At 38.3% G+C, this 17,479-nt stretch overlaps 1 protein-coding gene across 1 annotated transcript; it reads left to right on the top strand.

Annotated features, from left to right (window-relative positions):
* Positions 1–297: 297 nt before the first annotated feature.
* On the top strand, positions 298–5,419 carry dldh (dihydrolipoamide dehydrogenase). The gene is made up of 11 exons (XM_084093920.1): positions 298–787; positions 884–1,180; positions 1,597–1,657; positions 1,744–2,001; positions 2,625–2,685; positions 2,772–2,902; positions 3,023–3,192; positions 3,305–3,521; positions 3,617–4,424; positions 4,508–4,613; positions 4,701–5,419. Exons 1-11 carry the CDS (start codon positions 740–742, stop codon positions 4,704–4,706), a joined length of 2,163 nt encoding a protein of 720 aa, XP_083950046.1. The 5' UTR covers positions 298–739; the 3' UTR covers positions 4,707–5,419.
* Positions 5,420–17,479: the final 12,060 nt, after the last annotated feature.

The following is a 17,479-nucleotide window of genomic DNA, read 5'->3' as shown; positions in this document are numbered from 1 at the left end:
CTCTCTCTCTCTCTCTCTCTCTCTCTCTCTCTCTCTCTCACACACACACACACACACAAACACACACACTCTCTCTCCCAGTGGCAAAGAGTTGCACATTTTACAGCTCAGTGACCATTTGCCGATTTTTTTCTTCTTTTCTTGGGGGTGGGGGGTGGGGGGGGGGTTGGGGATGGTGTGGATTGAAAAGTGTCCCTTTGTGACAACCAGAGCCAGATTGGGGAGTAGCTCATTTGCATCTCATTACCCTAGCAGTCTCTGCCTGTATATAACCGGTCGGAGGAGGACTGGGACACTAAACACGCACAATCCAGTCAGTCTCTCACATGGAAACAAGAGTATACGGGAGGAAAGTTTGGATCATTTCCACGCCGATTGTATAAACGGAAAATAAGATAAGAACCCTGTTCCTGGGTTTTCTGCATTTTTTTTCCTGCTTCCTAAACTAAGTGGACTGCAAACTTTTGACAACTTGGAGTATTCGCCTTCTGAGGGAATTTGTTCGTCCCCATTTTTTGCGCATCGGGGTTTCCTCTTTATATTCGTATTTGGGATTTAATTGCTTGATTTTTTTTTCAAGGGAGACTTTCATGGGCTTGCATGAGCAGATAAAGTGAACGCAACAGAGCATCTGCCTCCCACTGAGTGGAGAACTTCGAGCCTCAATGATTTATTGAGACACGGTCTCATACAATCGCCTGGCCCGTGGAAGCTTAACACAGTTCAGATCATCTCCACCATGGGACGACTAATGATAGCGGCTTTGCTGTGTGTCGTGATAAGCCAGGTAATTAAAGTCAACGTCTGATTTACTGTAGTGAGCAATGATCTCACATTATGATGGCAACTTTTAGTAATTGATTCTATTTGCATGTCTTTTCAGGGGTTTTGTTCTGGGGTTTTCGAGTTAAAGTTGCAGGAGTTTCTTAACAAGAAAGGGGTGACAGGCAACGCAAACTGCTGCAAAGGATCCGCGCCAGAGGCTCAGCAGTGTGAATGCAAAACCTTTTTTAGGATTTGCCTGAAACATTACCAAGCCAATGTGTCTCCAGATCCTCCGTGCACTTACGGTGGGTCCGTTACCCCAGTGCTCGGATCAAACTCCTTCCAAGTTCCCGAGAGCTTTCCTGACAGCTCGTTCACCAATCCCATTCAGTTCTCTTTTGGATTCACATGGCCGGTGAGTAGTTTGCGTTTTTTTTTTTTTTTTTTTTTTTTTGTAACGTTACATTGTAGGCTACCGTATAAACTATCTTGATAGCCTACATTTGTCCGTTTTGATGTGGTTTATTACAGCATAATGATTTATAATGACTCAGGATGTGGGTATTTAGACGCTTTAGCGGGTGGGAAAAGTCACATCCCCTGGGTTGAAATATAATTGTCAGCTCAGTGTGAAATTCCGAAACCTTTCATTTTACTGCAGTAAGTAAGTGTGAAATCGGAAAAATGAAGCCCGAATCCCCAGTGCGATCACACCTCAAGCCATTCACATCTTCCGTTATATGTAAATCAGCAGGGAAGTGTGGAGGAATGCGTTTCTAGTCTAATCTTGACCTTTCAACTTATATTAACGCGTAATTTTCTATGTTTCAGGGAACATTTTCGCTGATTATCGAAGCGTTGCACACCGATGCCAACGATGATCTGTCGACAGGTAACGCGAAATGCACTTAACAGAAGTTACGCTTTTATTCATCATTGTGCGGCAATGAGCTAACGCACAATTTAAAACGTCCACAGAAAACCCAGAACGTCTGATCAGTCGCGTGACCACCCAAAGGCACCTGACAGTGGGCGAGGAATGGTCCCAAGATCTACAGGTCGGTGGGAGGACAGAGCTGAAGTACTCGTACAGATTCATTTGTGATGAGCATTACTACGGCGAGGGCTGCTCTGTCTTCTGCCGTCCCCGCGACGACACTTTCGGCCACTTTACCTGCGGAGAGCGCGGAGAAATCATCTGCAACTCCGGTTGGAAAGGGCATTACTGCACCGAATGTAAGTATATACTATATTTTGCACCTGTGTTTTGAAAGTTTTTAGTGCGCATGCATGCTTCGGTATTTCGCGAGGAAAAACAACAATAACAAACTTCGTCGCTATGGTTGCAAGCAACAGGCGTTTGTGTGATTCAAATGAGGGACGTTGGCCAAATAATGGCACGCGTGCCATAGATTAAATGTAACGCCTGATTGGTTACTTGGCAGAGCGCTGGGCGCTGATTGGCTCAGAGCGGTGAGGTATTGTTGGAAGGGGGCAGCTGCAGAGTGAAGGTAGACAATAGAGCAGCTGTCCTGCACTGGCACCATGTACACCAGCTGTCCACCCTTATCTGCGCCGACTCTGGGACATTATGGGGAGGGGGTTGGATGAACAGAGTGAAAAAGGGGACTTCTGACCCACAGTTAGAGAAAAAAGGGGCTTTTGTTTAGGAAGCTTTTGTATGAGTGCAACTGTGTTAACCAGAGTGTCCTTCCAATGGTTATGAGGAGAACTTTTTTTTGTTGTTGTTGTTACTCACAAAGTACGAGTGAGCAGCTTGGTAAAGCTGTGCCAGAATAATAATAATGGAGTCTGTCAGAAAGGAACTGGTAATAATAAATAAATATTTCTCTTTATAGCAATCTGTCTTCCGGGATGCGACGAAGACCATGGGTATTGCGACAAACCCGGTGAATGCAAGTAAGTGCGATGGAGATTTTTAACACTCAACCTTCATTGCTGTGGAAGTTAACAACATACTAACTGGTCCTCTGTGGTGTTTTTAGATGCAGAGTGGGATTTAATGGAAAGTACTGTGACGACTGCATCCGCTATCCGGGCTGCTTGCATGGCACCTGCCAACAGCCATGGCAATGCAACTGCCAAGAGGGTTGGGGAGGCCTCTTCTGTAACCAAGGTGAGCCTTTTGACATCGTAAACTGAGTAGTTGAACAAGTTGTTGGTTTAGAGTTGTCCATTGACTCTGTACGCAGCAGAGCAGAGAAGACTAACCTTCATGTTTTATTTTGTGTTGCAGATCTTAATTACTGCACACATCATAAACCGTGCCAGAATGGGGCCACTTGCACCAACACTGGCCAGGGAAGCTACACCTGCTCATGCAGACCTGGCTTCACCGGAGACAGCTGTGAGATTGAGGTCAACGAATGCTCTGGCAGCCCGTGCAGAAATGGAGGAAGTTGCACTGTGAGTTTTAATGAATATGCGAGTCAATTCAATCTCTGTTTTATGTGTTGTATAGGACTTGAGTTTTGTTCAATGTCCTAACTTCTTCTCAATCGTTCTCCGAATTTCACAGGATCTTGAAAACACCTACAGCTGCACATGTCCTCCTGGTTTCTACGGAAGAAACTGCGAGCTGAGCGCCATGACTTGCGCCGACGGCCCCTGCTTCAACGGTGGACGCTGCGCTGACAACCCTGATGGAGGATACTTCTGTCAGTGTCCCACGAGCTACGCTGGTTTCAACTGTGAAAAGAAGATTGATCACTGCAGCTCCAACCCTTGCTCGAATGGTACATTGATTGCTCCCATTCAAATCCCTGACATGCTGAAGAGGGAGTGTTTGAATCAGTTGTCTCATGTCTTCTATCTTACTCTTATTCTGCAGGTGCCCAATGTCTAGATCTTGTGGACTCCTATCTTTGTCAGTGTCCTGAGGGTTTCACTGGAACGCACTGTGAAGACAACATCAATGAGTGTGCCGCCTATCCCTGTCAGAACGGCGGCACGTGCCAAGACGGACTCAACGACTACACCTGCACCTGCCCACCTGGATACAACGGGAAGAACTGCACCTCCACGGCCAACAAGTGCCTCCACAACCCGTGCCACAACGGTGCCACTTGTCATGAGAGGGACGGACGCTATGTGTGCGCTTGCATCCCGGGTTACGGAGGACGTAACTGTCAGTTCTTGCTCCCGGAGAACTCACAGGGACAAGCCGTTGTTGAGGAAGCCGACAAAAGATATTCTTATGCCGAGGACGATGGAGCCTTTCCTTGGACGGCGGTTTGTGCTGGGATTATTTTAGTGCTTTTAGTCCTGATCGGAGGCACCATCTTGGTCGTCTACATCCGTCTTAAGCTGCAGCAGAGGAGCCAGCAAGTCGACAGCCATAGTGAGATCGAGACCATGAACAACCTGACCAACAACTGCAGCCGAGACAAGGACTTGTCCGTAAGCGTCATCGGAACCACGCAAGTAAAGAACATCAACAAGAAAGTGGACTTTCAGAGCGACGCCACCGGCGGAGAAAAAAACGGATTCAAATCTCGTTACTCTCTAGTGGATTACAATCTTGTTCATGAGCTAAAGCCAGAGGACTTGGGTAGAGAGGACTCTGAGAAGAGCGAAGCAACAAAATGCGAGGATTTCGAGTCCGACTCAGAGGAGAAACACAGAAATCATTTAAAAAGGTAAATATTGTTGTGTGTGGATTTTGGTTACTTTAGACAAGGTGTTGTTATGCAGTACTAAAGCTGATTCTTTTCATTTTCAGTGATTCTTCAGAGAGGAAACATACAGATTCTTTGTGCAAAGACACAAAGTACCAGTCAGTCTTTGTTTTATCAGAGGAGAAGGATGAATGTATTATTGCAACCGAGGTAAGTCCAGTGTTTGCAGTCTTGAGACGTTAGTCTGCAAATCTAGATTTCTGAACGCTAAACGTATGCCATTTCTTCTTGTTCCAGGTGTAACGCCACAACAGAGCTGTAGCTCATCTTGTTCTACAGGAGGTTTTACTCCAGTAATGCTGCTCAAACCAGAGGGAAGGTTTCCTTCATGTGACTGCTGCTGTGAAACTTATGTTGAAGGTGATATTCAGAATGAGCTGGTTCTCAACTGAAGTAAACACAGTGACTGCAGGAAAGGACGTTGGGCCATACTGGCTCGGACTCTCAAAGTTTGTTTCCCAGGAACGTGCCAAGTGGACTCGCTGCACTTCCTGTAGGGACGGTTTTACCTCATTGCACTATGATGGGTTGTATTTTTAATGTATTTAACACACATTTGAATCGAATACTGTGTATGCATATGCACTGACTGCAGTGTGTATCTGGAAGTTCTCTGATCGTTACATAGATCAGTTGAGGAAAAACACTGCCATCAAATATGTTTGTTACTGATTTTGTTTTTGGAAAGCTTGTATTTCTTTTATTTAAATGTTATTTGTGATCGATGTGTTTGTGGTTTCTTTTTTCGTGTGCGTGAAGTTTGATGTAATTTAAAATCTTTTTCATTTTGCAAATTTGTCTATTGTAAATAAGGCACTTCGGGTCGATGTGACTTTCCTGATGTAAATGTATTTAAACACGCTGTCAAAACTTACAGGAATTGTTTTTATGACTGTTGCCCATGAAAAAAAAATCACCTTAATATTTTTCCAAATAAATCCTGTATGAAATATCACAAAATTGGTCAGGTATTACTGAGTTATTGTACCGAGTTTGCCATCTTTAAATCATTTTGTTAATTTTGCCAGATTTATGTGACAAATGTAGCATGTTTTCCCTTTTAACCTCACTGAGTAAGACAAAGACACACCCGGTAAGGACAAATTACAGCCTCGATCTTGATGGCAGGGTATTTTTGGGATGCAAGAGCTCTTTGACAAAAACATCAAAACCACTTTTTGCAAATGGTTTGGGTGAAGTTTCTGTTTGGTGGAACGTTTTATGTCAAAGCTGTAGCCAAGCTCATTATGTGACTTTTATAAAGCAAAAGGAGAACAAGAACACTCCCTCCCTTAGCACTTTAAGATGTATTAAACATGCAGTATTTTCTTTTTTTTATCATTCAAAACAATCTGCAAGCATAGATATTTAAGGGTTAACATGATCACTTATTCGAGCAGACCACTGACTAGAACTATTGAAGTCCTTCTGGTGATATGACTTTTCAGCCTATTAAATGGTTTTTAAGGAATGACATTTTATGGGTATTTAGAGCATAACATTATATCATTATATCATTAAAAATCATCGCCCAACCATTTTTCTACAGAACACCTATTAAACACGTTTGTAACTTCTGTCAACTCAAAGAAGTGAGATATAAATTTGAATTTGTGAAATGTTTGATATATAGCAAGTGAAGGAGAATAATGATTGCTCAGGTTATTTCAATATGGAAAGTAATTTCCAATACCATACTGTCCAATCTTTCCTTTAGATCAATAACTGTAAAAATGAGAAGTGACTTGAGCTCTGTAGAACTTGTAGAGTCTTTGGTTGTGGGTTCAGGGAGGATACAGTGAAAAGTATTCACTGGTATTAGCCAACTGTTGGACAGTTGCTTTCACATACCACGCTAAGCTTTTAACTTAACTTTTTTCACTCGCACAATAGGATTTCGCTGAGTTGGAAAATAACAGGAGACAGGCCTAAAGCAGTTCTTTTGTTTCTTCATTCAGTGTAGGCCTGACGCACTGCGGCAAATATCTTCTATTAGATCTTTTTCAGTTGTGTGTGTTTTCAACATTGTGTTTGGTGTGTGATTCATTAGCAAAATACTTATGCTATAATCTTATTTTAAAACAAAAAAGAAAATTCAGAATGTTCTTAATAGTCTTATCAGGCTCAGGGTTAAAATGTTTGCAAGTCGTGCTCACGCATTACTCCAACATTTGCGGTAAGCTATAGTGTAAACAGTTTTTGTACAGTTTGCTGTTGTTCACAGCAGTCCAAATCCACATTGTGTTCCTCATTAGTTTGTCCTGTTCAATAAAGACCAAAAGATGTGATGCAAATGGACACTTTTCACATTTCTAGGGTTCTCAGAAGCAGAACTCATCATAGTTGTGGTGAATAGATACTACAACAAATATAAGTTTTGCATTCCCATTTGCTTCAAAAGCAAAAAATAGCGTTTCTACGAAAAGGAAAAAAATATTAAGAGATTGATTACGGATTGCAAATTTGCCATCACTCCCTCGGCTACAAACACTCATGCAGCAGCTTTAACTGGTTTTCCGAAATGTAATGCCAAGGTAATATAACACAAAGTATAGTTCTATTATTCAAAGTAAAGGGTCTATTGAGAGATTTGTAGATATGCGACCTTATGAACAATGTATAAAACATGGTTTCAGTGTACAGTTCTTTTTGAACAGTATTTTGATCTTAATGATAAAATGTGAAGGGCTAGATGTGGTAAAATACTGCGTTCTAACCAGGTGTAGCATAGCTCCGCCCACAGTGAAATCTCATTGGTACTGTATATTAACTCTTTCCCCTCCAGCTTTTTTTTTTTTTTTTTCAATTGCAAGACATCACCAGCATTTTTTCAAATTTTCATGTCCCCCAGAGTATTTTGATGTATGAATATCTGAACATGCCATATATCACAAAGAGTTCTTACTTTTTTAATCACCATTTAATTTGATTTTAAAAAAATGCGTTTTTGTCAATGATTACAACGTGCAGAATCAATGCTTTTATCGATTTCTGCTTCTTCTTCACCTGTGTTTTGATCTGGAGATTATACTCTTTCAGAAGATGCGTAATAGCGCCCCCTACCATATAACTGTGAAAACATGGATTGCCGGAAAATTCCATCAATGGCGGGGAAAGAGTTAATCCTGATTGTGGCACATTATGGTAACACTTTATTTTACAGTGTCCTTATAACATGTAGTTACTATAGTAATAAACTATGTAATAAGTACTATAGTAAGTCTAAACTATGCATAATTACATGCGGTTAACCTTAAACCGGTAGCACTTTATTTTACAGTCCTGTTCCCCTTGTACATACATACTATGTACTTATTATAGTAGTTACAATAACTGGGTAATAAATAGGTACAAACCCTGAACCTAAACCTAACCTTAACCCATATAGTTCCCTTACAGTAGGACAATACAATGTAAGTACACGTAAGTGCACGTACTGTAAAATAAAGTGCAACCCATAAACCAAACCCTTTGTAGTCAATTAATATTACTCAGTACTTAAATGTTTAATTACAGTGTAACAAAGACACCTTTAAATAAAGTGCAACCCACAATTTTTGTTCTTAGTGAAGACAAAGTAATATTCAAAGAAAACTTGATCGTGATTTTAGCCAATTTGTTGGCTTGTTTTTCTGTTTCAGGCCATATAATATGTTATAGGGTTTCCATGTGCTGTTTAACTAGAAGCTTTGTTCTGTTCAGGTTATTATGTCTTTTATCTGCAGGACGCTACCATGACGAAACAAGACGTTTCATGGTGAAGTACATTTACATGACAAGAGAAGAATTTCAGCTGAGCTTGGTTGTTTAAGTGTTTCCACTTCACGGGCAGATCTCGTCACAGATTATAGCCCCCTTTTTCTGTCGTATAGTCGCCGTCTTTCGTCTTTGTTCAGGGAAGCGATGAGTGATAGTAGTGTACGCCATGCCTCGGAATCAGCCTATATGTGCAACCTTACTTCTGCTTGGCGTAGTCCTTATAAAGCTATGTTCTGCTGCCAATCCTTTCAATGGCAAGTTAAATTTTGACAGATTGTGGTGAGAGGGGAACACGAGCATCAGTAAAGGGATTTCGCCACAGCGATGACCCACCCTTTGTTCAGGCGTAGTGGTCACCTGTCAGTCCTCACAATGCAGAGCCGTCCCCTTTCAACTGTTTGCAACCTGGGCCCTTAGATCTCATTTGCTTTGGTAGAGAAGCGATTCAGAGTCCTGCAAGGGAAGTTTCAGGGAACAAAACGGTTTCATCCAGGGCAATTGAGAGCAAACAAAAAGAAGTCAGTGGGTGGAAGAGCTGCTGTTATACACAGAATGTCAGTAAAATGGACCAATGTGACATCTGGAACTGGAGGAAAACTTTCATCTTCTACTATCAACACTATGTATCCAAAGTTGCGAACTTAACTCATGCGCAAAACTGGAATGTCGCATAAAACATTTGCAAATATTTCATCCCATGTGTTCAAAAGAACATAATCGACACTTCCTGGGGAAAATGGTGTAAAATATCTGTAATAAAAACGGAAGTTTCTGCAATCTGTGATGCCACTGTGGTTCTTTTCACACCACATAAATGACTTGCATTTCAGAACGCGCAGACGAAATGCAATAAACGCTGTCATGTTGTCTTGGGTTTGGAGGATGCTGGTGTTTGGAACTCAATCATGTGAGATAGTACTTCTAGGATGTCATTATACCCAATCATTTTGATGACAGACATTGGCTCAGGCATTTCAGTATGATCAAACCAACATTTGACATGACATGACGTCATGTTTTCAATTGTGTCAGTACAATACACAAGATCACAAGGTATCCTTTTCACAACACAAAATAGGTCTAAGTGTTTCATTCACAGTAACTGCCTTTCATAAAGCTCTTACTATCAAACTTTTGATTTGCACCTCTTCTTGTTCAGTTTAATACAATGGTTTATTATTTAATCCAACTGATCATAATGGTTAATAAATGAATCATTTGGTACACCTATAGAGTTCTATAGATATTGATTCTATATTCAGTTTCTATAGAACTTGTTTGCAATTTCCGATATGGATAACCAAATGTAATGAATTCTTTTTACATAAGTGATTTATAGATAATAACCACCACTGTTCAAAGTGTGTGCACATGCATGCATGTGTGTGTGTGTGTGTGTGTGTGTGTGTGTGTGTGTGTGTGTGCGTGAGAGAGAGAGATACAGAGAATTTTGCCATTTATGAACATAAAGCAGAATAGAGTATAAGGGAGAGGAAAACATCAAATGCTTCAGTAGAAGGGTGACAGATGGCATCAAATACAGCATTATACATTACAGTATGTATGCCATGTGATACTGTAAACAGATTACATGGTGGAGACTTCCACGTTACTGTAACTCAACCTTCATCTGTAAAGGTCAACTAGATTCAGTCACATGGCACAGAGAAATCATTGACTGATATTGCCAGCAAACTCTGATCTAGCACAGAACCTCATGGCTGTGTCATACTTCATCACACCTTTTGATAACACACTAGATAGATACTATTACAAACATTATGGATTCAATTACATAAGTTAGGTAATGCAAGTGTATTTTCTAATGTGGCAACTGTAGCCTGTATTACTGTAATTATTTCAGCAACAAGAGTGATTTGAAACATGTATCTTGCATTGTTTGCTGTTGAATGAACTGATTGTTAAAAGTACTGAATTGAAAGAAGATCATACTGTTGTGTTTCTGTGATTAAACCAAATGTTCTCATTACATATTACAATAATCTGGTGTTTGAAACAATAATTATGTGGACTGAAATGTGTATAACTGTAATGAAAGCATGGGATCAGGTTTTGAAAGAATGACTAGCTGTAACAAGTGTGATCAGTTTGGATTTTTGTACTAAGAGTTTTGAAAATGTACACCTTACTTGAACAAAACAAAACAGGCTTTAATAACAAATCCAACTTGGACAACGCAGGTGATCACAAGAAATCATACTCTTAGGAAACAACCACGTACAACATAAACTGACAGAACTCAGGGTTTAAACACACAGGGTATGGTCATTTTTTCTTTTTATGTGAAGACAATATGCACTTCGTCTTTCTACATCTTTGATGGTTTTCTCGTTTTATGTAGAGCTTGATGGGGAAAAAAATGAAAAGATAAATGTTATTCATAACAAATTAATAATAACTCAGCTTCAAACTTGAGTTCAAAATAAATTAATCAAATTGATCATTCTAAAACAGATTCTGACTTTTTAATACGGTTAAATTCAGATTTCCTATAGTGAAAGAAAAAATGTTTTTAACAATGTTTATTAAAAGTAGGCCTTTTTATTGCAGACAATATTAATGAAATTAAAGGCATCTTAAGTATACTTACACTTTCATGACTCTTTCTTAACAGACTTTAGTGCATTTTCTAATAGAGTCATATTAGACGCTTTACTGTAAATTACATTTTACATTTAAAGAGATACACTTATTTTTGACGTGTTATTGTATTTCAATATTACATTTAAAGTTAATTTTAAATTTCTAATTATATTCAAATTCAGCTTTAAAATATCTAATTATAATGATAATTGATTCCACCAAAAATCATTCAAATGTCATTTAAAGTTTCAATGTCAGAAATATCATTAAAGTATATTTTAATTTACCATAAATGCTTGTCAGTAGCCAACAAAATAGACAACAGAATTATTAAATAACATATACAAATGTACAAGTCCTACTTAAGTGAGTCAAAAAAGCACTCTAAAGTTCAGCTAGCTGCATTTAATATAAATTGAAACTATAATACATTTTCATTAAATTGTATTTAACATTCAATTTCCGAAAACATTACATTCAGTTTGTACATTAAAGTATATTATTTCTGTAATAAGTGTTTCTGTTTCAAAAAATGCTAAAGTGTACTTCTCTTTCACAAGAGTGTAAATGCATATGAAGACTTGAAATAACATGCACCAAAATATCATGCAAAATAACTCCAGAAAGGTGCATTAAAAAAGTAAATAGTGTCAATTTGATTTGATGCCTTAATAGCCCTTTTCTTATATCTTGACTTTTGTTTGGGACACGTCCTACTCTGATTTTCACACCACATTCCACACTGACACATTTCTACCATCTGATGCAACGCTATATATAGTATACGGTAGGTTAAAGAACACAATAAGCTAATGAAAGTATTGACTGTTATAATATTCAGAAAATTGAAATAATCCCATTCCTCATTACATGTGTCCGAGTCACTCCAAGCTTGAACATCTTGAGGAATGCGTTCACTTCAAACATGTGGCGGTCCCATTGATGACATCAGGAGGTCTCAGACCACAGCATCTGACTTATCCATTGACGCACGTTTAGCCAAATGGACCTGTGATTTACACTTCTGCAATTAGCACAACTATTTCAAACATTCAAACTGGTTTGAGGTGTTTTCACAGGCCACACAGTGTTTGGCCAAAGGATTTATTTATCTTAAACGCTACCCAGGTAGGTTTCGAGGACACTTCATGACCTTCTCCATTCTGTCCCGAAAGTGCCCCTTGACATTGCCCAGGAGAGTCAGACCACCCAGCCAGGAGAAGACAGTGCACCTCAGCCCTGGAGATCATCAATCACTCTCGCTCTCGATGAGGACCTAAAGACCTCTTGACTGATGTGAACCCTATTCCAAAACAGAGCCACTGATCTGGAGAGGGTGGCGTCTTTGTTTTTAAAACATACAGAAGGGCCTATGCTTGTCACAGCTGAAGGATAAAGCAGCCGAGGGCGCGCTCGCCAACCTCACAAGCTTATTCACGCTTTCAAAGCAGACACTTTCTGATAATTACTAGACTAAATAAATAAGTGCCACCGGCCATTTCTTCATTCTAATATGCTGATTTGCTGCTCAAGAAACCTTTCTTATTATTATCAATGTTCAAAACAGTTTTTGCTGCTTAATATTTTTGTGGAAACTCTGGTACACTGTACCATTTAAAAGTTTGGGGTTAATACTTTTATTCAGAAAGCTAGGACACATTAAAAAAATTATAATGCAAAAGATACATTTCCAATAAATCCTATTCATAAAAAAATCCTGAAAATGTTTTTTATTATGGTTTCCATGAAAATATTAAGCATCAAACATTGTTTTCAACATTGATAAGATAAGATAAGATGAAATATGAGATATTTGAAATATATTCATATAGAAAACAGTTATTTTAAATTGTAATTATATTTGACAATATTTACTGTTTTTACTGTACTTGTGATCAAATATATGCAGCCTTGGTGACCATAATATACTTCTTTCAAATACATTACAAAACATCTTAATTATTTGAAACTTTTGACAAGTAGTGTAAGTAAATAACTGAATGAATGAATGAATGAATGAATGAATGAATGAATAAATAAATAAATAAATAAATCCACCCATCCATACATCCGTATATTTTTTTGTTTTTGTTTGTTTGTTTGTTTTTATTTTCATTTTTAATTAATTAATTAATTAATTAATTCATTCATTCATTCATTCATTCATTCATTCATTTTCCATCCATCCATCCATCCATCCATACATACATCCATACATACATACATACATATATACACATACATACATACATACATATACATCTATTTTTTGTTTTTGTTTGTTTGTTTGTTTTTATTATTTTCATTCATTCATTCATTCATTCATTCATTCATTCATTCATTCATTCATTCATTCATTCATTCATTCATTCATTCATCCATCCATCCATCCATCCATCCATCCATTTTTTGTTTTTGTTTGTTTGTTTTTATTATTTTCCTTCCTTCCTTCCTTCCTTCCTTCCTTCCTTCCTTCCTTCCTTCCTTCCTTCCTTCATTCATTCATCCACCCATTTATTTATTTATTTATTTATTTATTTAACAAGTAGTCTGGGAATACTTATAATAAAGTCTTCATAAGCTCTTAAAGAGTGACCAGCGTTCATGAAGTTTATTATTAGCAAAGTTTATTATTAACATCTGCCGCGTCTTCACATAGTGACTGGAGCATTGTGGACATTGTCAGAAGATAAAGGTCAAAGTGTGTTTTAGCCCCTCTTGCTTCTCTTTCTTATAAGAGACTCCTGGAAGTGTCATCATAAAACAAACATACATGATGCTGATGGCAAGGCATAAGCCAATGATAATAACAATGCGTAAACAATTCAAATTCAGCTGCATTCAAGCATTATTTCACTCTATTACACAGCATCACATTAATCTACAGCATCAAAAATGGCAATATTATGATGATATTGAAAAGCAGATTAGACTTCCATGATAAGACGGTTGCTATGTGGCTACAGGTCTGTAGGCATGGCAATAACTTCCTCTGCATCGTGGGAACTGCCCGAAGAAGACAATGATTGAATTCACAATGGTGCATACAAAGGCCACCTTTGGGAGAAACCATATCCCATGGCATGCTGGGAAAGAGGAGCAATAGCAGCAGATGTTGTGAAGACTATAAGCGACAGATGCCTCTAAAGCCAGCATTCAGGCAGGACGAGTCGAGCACACATCCCCGAGCCCAGCGTAGAAAAGAATTAGAGTAGGGGGCGAAGGGAACACGCACACAAATAATAGCAGAGGAGTTTCTGCTATAAAAGAGAGACAGCAGTAAATTGTGTGGGGATTGATGTTTGTGTACTTATAATTGTTTCGGAGTGTTCTACAAGTTCTTTGTGAACATCTCAGAGCACCAAGACGTTAAACTTCTGCTGTCGTGACGCTAGCATATATTTGCGGTCATTCAGTGGAAACAACAAGTTGTTGGACACTTAAAAATGTCTCAATGTCATTGCATTACATTACAAAAAACCAAACAAAGTTTTTAAATTATATTTCACAAGCTCATTTCAAGCTAAATATTTATTGTTGATTGATGATAAATCGTTGATAAATATTTGATCATTGATATATATCAAGCTAAAGGTTTTAAATGATGAAACTTAAACGTATTCTGACACTTTGTCTATATGTCACAAATTTGTGGATCATGTTTATAGTTAATGCCATCCATCCTTCCATCCATCCATCCATCCATCCACCAATCCATCCATATATCCATCCATCCATCCATCCATCCACCCATCTATCCATCAATCCACCAATCATTCCTTCCATCCATCAAACAATCCTTCTATCCATCTATCCATCCATCCATCCATCCATCCATCCATCCATCCACCAAACAATCCTTCTATCCATCCATCCATCCATCCATCCATCCATCCATCCATCCATCCATCTACCAATAATTCCTTCCATCATCCATATATCCATCCATCCATCCATCCATATATCATCCATCCATCCATCTATCCATCAATCCACCAATCATTCCTTCTATCATCCATCCATCCATCCATATATCCATCCATCCATCCATCCATCCATCCATCCATCCATCCATCCATCCATATATCCATCCATCTACCAATCATTCCTTCCATCCATCTATCCATCATCCATATATCCATCCATCCATATATCATCCATCCATCCATCCATCCATCCATCCATCCATCCATCCACCAATCATTCATTCCTTCCATCCATCCATCCACCAGTCATTCCTTCCATCCATCCATCCATCCATCCATCCACCAATCATTCCTTCCATCCATCCATCCACCCTCCAATCCTTCCATCCATCCATCCACCTATACTTCCATCCATCCATCCACCAATACTTCCATCCATCCATCCATCCATCCATCCATCCATCCATCCATCCATCCATCCATCCACCCTCCAATCCTTCCATCCATCCATCCACCAATACTTCCATCCATCCATCCATCATCCATCCACCCTCCAATCCATCCATCCATCCATCCATCCATCCATCCATCCATCCACCAATACTTCCATCCATCCATCCATCCATCCATCCATCTATTTTTATTTACCTGTATGTATGTTATTTTTTTTTTTTTTTTTTTTGTATTTCATTATATTCCACTGCCTGTAGTGTGTAATATTTAATATGTATATGCATATTCGCTATGCATTCTTCAAAAAGAGCACAAAAGCCATGCAGAAAATGCTCAGAGACACCAACAAATGCAAATTAGGAGCATGTGAAATGTAGTTGTCACAAAGATTTAATAGCTATTTATTCTTTATGGTGGTTATATGTTGACATTTGGCCTGTGTGAACCAAACTCGAGAGTCATAAGCAGCTGCTGGTCTTGAATAAGAAGAACCATCAGTGACCTGTGAAGGTCACAGGATAATGACTTAAAGAGACTTCAATCGACATATAACTCTCAAAGCTCATCCAATGGCATCCAAGTGTCATGGAAACACAGGAAGTCCACTGTACGACTGAAGCACTTTGGCTTTTCGGCTCCCAATAAGTGTCGGCCCATGCGTGGCTTCTGATTGGCTGTTGAGAGGGGAGTAGCGGTGCATGGCTCTTTTGAGACGGCATCAAGTGTGATCAGTGGGAATGGACAAGTGGACTGACGCCTGATTAATGACCGCAAACACTGAATGCTGTGCTCTCTTCACATGATAATCATTTCCAATGCCAGATGGGGAAAGTTGAGGTTTGTAACTTTCAGGACAATGAATGACAATTCTTTAGACCGAGGGACAAAGGAGGGAAGCCAGCTAACAGGCTCTTGCACAACTCTTGGATGAAATGGGTGGAAGCTTTGTGTTTACAGAAAATGGCATTTTAACAACATCTCGCTGTGATCCTCTTTACAGACTTTGTTTGAATTCTTTTTGTGCTTATGAATAAATATTTGAGTGGACAGAAGCCATAACACGAGGATGATGGGAGTGGGGGTTGGTTCCTGGCCACAAAGCATTAAACAAACTTAAGTTTAGACAAAAAGAATATGTGTAAAATGTTGTTTTTTGGAGGTTGGCGTCTTGTTACCCTGTGTATAATCTGGGCAGTGAAACTTAAGCTATTTCATTTATTGAAACAAAAATGCCTTCTTTCACATGTGTCCTATGATGAATTGTTATCAGTGAAAAAATCCATTCAAGATGGTGAAAGAAACAAACTATGGTAATTAAAAATAAACTTCTAAAGAATCAATCAATCAATCAATATTTTTTTTCTGCTCACCAAGGTTGCATTTATTTGATCAAATATACATATTAACATTTAAAATAACTGTTTTCTATTTGAATATAATGTAATTTATTCTCGCCATGACAAAGCTGTATTTTCAGCATCATTACTCGTCTTCACTCTCGCATGATCCTTCAGAAATAATTCTAAAATGCTAATAAACATTTCTTATTATTAAATGTTACAGTGATGCATTTTTTCAGGATTCTTTGATCAGAAAGGACAAGCATTCAATTTAAATAGAAATCTTATTAAACAATATAAATATATTTACTGTAACGTCCGATCAATTGAATGCATTACTTGCAGAATAAAATGATTAATTTATTTGAAAAAATCTGACCAATCATATATGTGACCCCTAAATATGTGGCATTTAGGATATATATATATACTATTTTTTTATAAATTTTAAATTCAAACTTTAGAGATTTTTTTAACTCATAATTACCAACATATGTGTGTGTGTTTATAAATATATACATATTTATTATAAATATGTATTAGTTAAGTTAGTCTAAAAAAGTGATTAATTATGAGTTTAAAAAATCTATAAAATTTGAATTTAAAATTTATAAAACTAATCTAATCAAATTCAAATTATACTATTTACTTAATATTGAAGGATGTTATGTATCTTTTAATAATCAGAGTATCATGTCTGTTAGCATAGCAACATGCTAACGCTAGTTCTTTTTTAAAAATCAACTGTGAGTGAAGTCACTCAAAGTTGCTGCCAGTATATATTCTTTTGAATCTGTTACTCATGAGATTTTATTTCAGTTAAGATGCTCCCTTACAATGCAGCAAGGCAGTCGACTAGTGCCGAATCTACACTGCAAAGTGGCACAGAAGTGCTTCTTATGTGGAATTTAGGGGTCTTTACAGAGACTGTGTA

Source organism: Abramis brama (assembly GCF_963993115.1).
Source record: "Abramis brama genome assembly, chromosome: 19".
In the NCBI taxonomy this organism is placed as follows: Eukaryota; Metazoa; Chordata; class Actinopteri; order Cypriniformes; family Leuciscidae; genus Abramis; species Abramis brama.
Note: the sequence above shows the minus strand (reverse complement) of the source record. Positions and strands in the feature narration are given on the sequence as shown.

Bases quoted from the DNA above. Each gene is read 5' to 3' on its own strand.
- dldh (XM_084093920.1), top strand. From the start codon at position 740: ATGGGACGACTAATGATAGCGGCTTTGCTGTGTGTCGTGATAAGCCAG. The intron at 788-883 runs GTAATTAAAGTC...ATGTCTTTTCAG, and splicing joins TGTGTGTCGTGATAAGCCAG to GGGTTTTGTTCTGGGGTTTT. The intron at 4,425-4,507 runs GTAAATATTGTT...TTTCATTTTCAG, and splicing joins CACAGAAATCATTTAAAAAG to TGATTCTTCAGAGAGGAAAC.